Source organism: Ranitomeya variabilis, chromosome 3, assembly GCF_051348905.1.
Source record: "Ranitomeya variabilis isolate aRanVar5 chromosome 3, aRanVar5.hap1, whole genome shotgun sequence".
Taxonomy (NCBI): domain Eukaryota; kingdom Metazoa; phylum Chordata; class Amphibia; order Anura; family Dendrobatidae; genus Ranitomeya; species Ranitomeya variabilis.
This window is the reverse complement of record NC_135234.1, coordinates 90,631,162-90,637,275: the sequence shown is the minus strand read 5'-3', so window position 1 is coordinate 90,637,275 and position 6,114 is coordinate 90,631,162. Positions and strand designations below refer to the sequence as shown.

The following is a 6,114-nucleotide window of genomic DNA, read 5'->3' as shown; positions in this document are numbered from 1 at the left end:
AGACGAGATCTTGCTCCACTCTAGATGCTCAGCCATTAGGAGAGAAGCTTACTGACTGTTTCCAGGAACAGCTGCTGCTCTGCGTTATACTACAGGCTGCACAGATGCAATGTAATTACAGAGTTACCAAACCTATATGTAGATTATATATCATCTGGGGATGTACTGACTACTCCTGGTAAAGGTTTAGCAATCTCTTAGGCTATGTGCACACGATGCGGATCTGCAGCGGATTTTTCCGCGCAGAAAAGCAGATCCGCACTGTGATTTACAGTACAATGTAAATCAATAGTGGAAAAAAAAAGCTGTGCTAATGGCACGGAAACGCTGCGGATTTAAAAGAAGTGCATGTCCCTTCTTTTGTGCGGATCTGCAGCGTTTCTGCACCCTTCCATTATAGAAATCCGCAGTGGTAAAATCCGCATCAATTCCGCACAAAAACCGCAGCAAATCTGCACCTGCGGTTTCTGCCAGGAAATGCGGATTTTGTGCAGAAAATTCTGCACCCCATTCCGCAACGTGTGCACATAGCCTAAAACATAAAGGACCTCTCAGACTTTGGAAAGTGGTAAGCACACCATCAGTCACTGGTTTTCCTTTTTTTCACATTCCTGTGGGTCTCCCACAGGAATACCCTCAGTGGTATTTGATGCTGTAGCCGTCACTGCGTGAAGAAGCAGCAGGATTCATCTTTTCTATTGCAAATCGTGAAACTCGCACCTATGTCTGCAGCACAGATTGATCTCACAACAGCAGATCGCTGGTTTATGCTGAGGATATGTTCCACACTGTAAATGACCGCAGATTTTCTACAAATTTGTAATAGAAAATCTGCTGTGTTTTCGTATCATGGGAACATCATTGGAGAAAACCTTCAGGTCAATAATCATTTGCTTTAGTCACTGTCAGCTAATCCAGAGCCGGTAGTCTGCTCCCCAGTTGGTCCGCAGGAAGATACACTTGTATTATTACCATTAGAGTGAGGGGTAATTCCAGGTACAACCTAAAATGAGCCCAAAATACAGGTCCCCAGTGCTGGAGTGCAGTCTTTGCCCATTTTCAGGCAGGAGATCACCACAGTGCAGTAGACGGGCCCTGGGCCGACGTTGTAGCAGGGAATACGGTCTCATTTCCCAATGGTGTTGTTCTGCGGCTGCTGCTCGGCCAGGGCTTGTTGTAGCCTCATCCTCTTGCGGGAGTAGTGCTGCCAATGTAAGATTTGCTGCTCATCAATAAACTTGGCGCACTGAGCGTTCACCAGCTCCTTCCGGAAGTGTTCATACTGCAGCAACTCCAGCATGTGCAAGCACTGCGGGTACCTGGGGGCAGCAAGGTGCAGATGTTAGAGGACGCCCAGGCATGGCGCAGTTACATATTACCATGTTATGGGGCCAATCCGTGAAAGTTTGTAAAAATATTTTAATAAAAACTTTTACCCACCCCGCTTTCCTAATCAATTCATAGATCAGGCTGTAAAATTCTGTTCTATGAAAATCTGAAATTAACTACCCTTTATAGTAAGCTGTCATAAAGAAAAAAATAAATAAAAATGCCTGAATTTCATTTCTCCAGTCATCTTCCGTCCCTCAAAACAATGTAGGTAACCAAAAATGGTACCAATAAAAACTACAGCATGCCACAAAAATAAACCCATGATTACCTTAGAGGGAAAAATAATAATAAAAAAAAAAAAAATGCTGCGTAAAAATAGGCGCGCTTCTGACTTTTTTTACATGCGTTTTTGGTGCATATTTTCCCCCACTCATTAGTATTAGTGAAATCTGCAGCAAACACAAAGCTTTGACGTGCTGCAGACTTATATCCGCAACTCAAAAATAAGCAACGTGTGCATGCGACTTCAGGATTCTTTCACGTTGCTGGTATCAGGAAACCCTTCATGTTTGTGACAAATCGGTGCATAAAAAAAGGCAACAAATGTGCAAGGTGTGCACAGCCCCTAGTGGGGTTAAAGGAAGGGGACTCGAAAATTGGCTCTGACAGGAAGGTGTTAATGTATTTTGCTCTAGCATGCGTACAATGTGACTAGCACTGGATCATAACAAATATGACATTTTGGTATCTACAGACATGTAATGATCAGATTGTAGACGCACAGTAACTCCACGTCAGCCAAATCTCAGACTTACTTTAAATATTTGGCATATTCGGCATCCTTCCAGTACAGGAGATACTTCAGGTAGCTCACAAATGGTTTCTCCTTGAAATATCCTCTTTGTGCCAAGACTGAACAAAAAAAAAAAACAACATATATTCTACTGACCACAGGATGTGATGTATTCAGTGATATCGGTCATTGCAGAAAGATACGTTATGGCAGTAATCACATTTGTGGGAGTAAATCTTATGAGAGAATACACAGGAGAGCTGCAATCTGCAACCATTCACTAACATTATAAAAAGAAGACAAAAGCACAAGTTGTGCCTCTATAGGGCAGAACAATGTGGCAGGTTGTATCCAGGAGCTACATTAGACCTCAGCAGATCTTACACAGTGCTGGGCGGCCGCCTGATCCGATAGTACGAGTGTCACCGATGTGCCCACATACAAGCCTTGTGTGTGAGGGGGGCGTCATTCACACCCACCATAAACCACACTGGCCTCACTGCATCCTGCACGGTTGTAACATTTTATCAAATAACAATCAAAGGACTTTTTTTTTTTTTTTTTTAACATCCATACAAAGATTGGGCCATGTCACACACCGTACAGCTGCCATACACAAGAGAGCTGGCAGACAGATTTATCTCCTGACACACTAGCCGGTGATTCAGCAGAGCAGCTCTTCCTCTCCCAGGCCTGCTCTGTTGATGGAGAATGGCTTCCAGCGTCATGCTGATTGACAGCCGGCTCCCTGCAGTTAGGCAGCGGTCAATCAGCATGACAGTGGCAGTCGTGCCCAGTGAACAGGGCAGAGTGGAAGAGAAGCCGCTGCTCTGTTGTCAGCAGAAGCCACAGAATCACCTGTGACTGATCTGTGCAGGCAGAGATCGGCGTAGGGCAGAACAGGCAGGGAGTTAGTAGTGATGAGCGAGTATACTCACTGCTCGGGTTTTCCTGAGCACGTTCAGGTGACCTCAGAGTATTTTTTATTGCTCGGAGATATAGTTTTCTTCTCCTCAGCTGAATGATTTACAGCTATTAGTCAGCCTGAGTACATGTGGGGATTCCCTAGCAACCAGGCAAACCCCACATGTACTTATGCTGGCCAATAGCTGTAAATCATGCAGCTGCGGCGATGAAAACTAAATCTCCGAACACTAACAAATACTCGGAGGTCACCCGAGTGTGCTCTGGAAAACCCGAGCAATGAGTATACTCGCTCATCACTAGTAGTTAGCAATTACCTGCCTGCTAGTTCTTAGCCCATAGTAAAATAATAATAATATAGTCCTGGATAACCCTTTAATCAATATTTAAAGGGCACAGTCACCGCCTTTAATAACCTTCAGGACACTTACAATTAAGATAATTAGGATTTGCCAGACACTGAACAAATTCCAACTCCAACTGGAATCGAATTCTTGATTGCTCCTCTGAAAAGACAAAGACACATTTGGATAAAGAGCAATCACAGAAACAGCCAAGAAAAGGGATATTTGCTTTGGACCTTTTTTTTTTTTTTTTTACAATTCCTAAACCAGATGTGCGGATAAGGACGTGTGGCAGACTTGTCGCATGAATGTCAGCAACTAAGAAATTCATCCCAAGTGACTGGGGTCCTTTATGTGACAGGTGCAAGGTTTCTACAACCCCCATTCAGATAAGCAAGTTAAGAACTTTTGCAGCAAATCTGTGGTGTGAGAACGTAACCTTACAGCCAGATTCATTCTGCTGTATCTCACAGTCGGTATATTGACCCCAGTGCCCAGAGTAATAGGGGGTTTCCTGACCTGAACGTACAGCCTCATAGGCATATATGACGCGGTCTAATGTGTGACCATAAGGGTGGTCTGCATGGTCAACCACCACAGCATTCACTTCTAAGGGACTGAAAGGTAGAAACAAAAAGAGCAAATACCCCGTAGTAAGTAAATAAATAGTAAGAGTACATGTCAATAACAGGGGGCTTTGTTAATAGGGTTTTCATTAATAAAAAAAAGGTAAAAGCCGTCCCACCATGACAAGGGGGACCCCAATCAGGTAGATGAGGGCAGAACAGGACCCGAATGTTCAGACATCTCCAGCTGGGAGAGAGGAGAAAAGCAAATCCCGACAACTCCAGGAGCAGCTCCTCTCCCCTGACCATAGAGGACTGAGGGCTCAGCTTCCTAATGCAGCCCCCTCCTCTACAGGGGAGTCAGGAGACCCCTGAACACATCCGAAGGTGGGCCGCTCCTGCCAAAACTGGTAACACTGGCCAAGTCAATGTATATGGGGGCCTGAAAGGGATTGTCTGGTGAATACAGCAGTGTAAGACAGGGGCCACCCCTCTCCGGGGGACACAAACCCTATCAGCCCCCACATAACCCTGCCTGTGTAGCCCTGTCCTGCCCCACAGATCACTATCCGGCCATGCTCGGACATCACAGGTGGGAGACCTGGAAGGCCTGCGCCCCCCACAGAGACGTGGACACCTGTACTGTACAACATGGTGGGCAGCGTCAGTCACACTGGGGGGTAGATAGAGCCGCGCCCAGGACACAGCCATGGACTACAGTGACCACACGCCCCGCACTGCCGTATCTCCTCCGTGTCTCACACGTACCCGTCTCCAGTGAGCCGGCCGCCATGATGCATCAGTCCATATACTTTATCGCAAACGCACAGGCAGCAGCGGAAGTTGTCCCCTGCTGAATGACGTAACCAAACTAAGGGCGGAAGACGGATGCTAGAACTACGGGCGGAAGTGTTTGGGGCATGCGCAGTTTGTATAAAGAGGGCGCGCTGCGCTATGCAGCAACGTGAACGTGTCGTGCTGTCTGCGGTAGAGGTGTGACGTTATTGCCGCTGTGCGCGCTATATACGGATTGTTTCTTTACCTCCATTGCTCATTGGGACCCTGTACTGAGGCCCTAAGGGCTGACCCACACGTCCAGATAATTCCGGTACCGGAATAAATCGGTACCGGAGTTATCCGTGTCCGTGTGCCTGGGAACTCACGGAGGCCATACCTGCGGCACACGTGTGCCGCCCGTATGGCGAGTGGGTACCACACGGAGCGTGTGGTACCCACTCTGCATGGTGCTGAAGCTGCGATTCATATCATCCCTGCAGCAACGTTTGCTGCAGGGAAAATATGAAGAATAGTGTTTAAAATAAAGATCCATGTGTCCGCCGCCCCCCCACCCCCTGTGCGCCCCCCCCGCTGGTCAGAAAATACTCACCCGGATCCCCCGTCGGCAGTCGCTCCTTCCTGGTCTGGTCGCGGCTTACTGTATGCGGTCACGTGGGGCCGCTCATTTACACTCATGAATAGGCGGCTCCGCCCCTATTGGAGGTGGAGCCACATATTCATGAGTGTAATCGGCCGCATACAGTAGGAGGCGCGGCCAGACCAGGAAGGAGCGACAGCCGACGGGGGACCCGGATAAGTATTTTCTGACCAGCGGGGGGGGCGCACAGGGGGTGGGGGGGCGGCGGACACATGGATCTTTAGTTTAAACACTATCATTCATATTTTCTCTGTAGCAAACGGTGCTACAGGGAACATATGAATGGCGGCTTCAGCACCATGTGGGGGGGACAGCGCTTACTGTAGCGCTGTCTCCGGCACGCCACACGGACCCCAGACGGAGAATGTCCGTGTGAGGTGCGTGTTTTACACGGACCCATTGACTCTATTGGGTCCGTGTAATCCGTGCGCTCCCACGAACACTGACATGTCTCCGTGTTTGGCACACGGAGACACGGTCCGCACACGGTCCGCACAAAATCAATGACATCTGAACAGATGCATTGATTTTTATGGGTCTACGTGTGTCAGTGTCTCCGGTACGGGAGGAAACTGTCACCTCACGTACCGGAGCCACTGACGTGTGAAACCGGCCTAACATGAAGCGTCACGGCGTGTCACACGGCCGTCATATTAATTGCAGGCAGACAGCACAGTACCCGGCCATTAGAGCGGTGTTTCCCAACTGTTTGGTCAGAAG

At 48.1% G+C, this 6,114-nt stretch overlaps 1 protein-coding gene across 1 annotated transcript; it reads right to left on the bottom strand.

Annotated features, from left to right (window-relative positions):
• Positions 1-801: 801 nt before the first annotated feature.
• MED31 (mediator complex subunit 31) lies at positions 802-4,861 on the bottom strand. Its single transcript, XM_077294382.1, has 4 exons — positions 4,728-4,861; positions 3,481-3,555; positions 2,148-2,244; positions 802-1,319 (listed from the first exon to the last, which is right to left on the bottom strand). The coding sequence occupies exons 1-4, from the start codon at positions 4,750-4,752 to the stop codon at positions 1,127-1,129; spliced, it is 390 nt and encodes a 129-aa protein (XP_077150497.1). The 5' UTR covers positions 4,753-4,861; the 3' UTR covers positions 802-1,126.
• Positions 4,862-6,114: the final 1,253 nt, after the last annotated feature.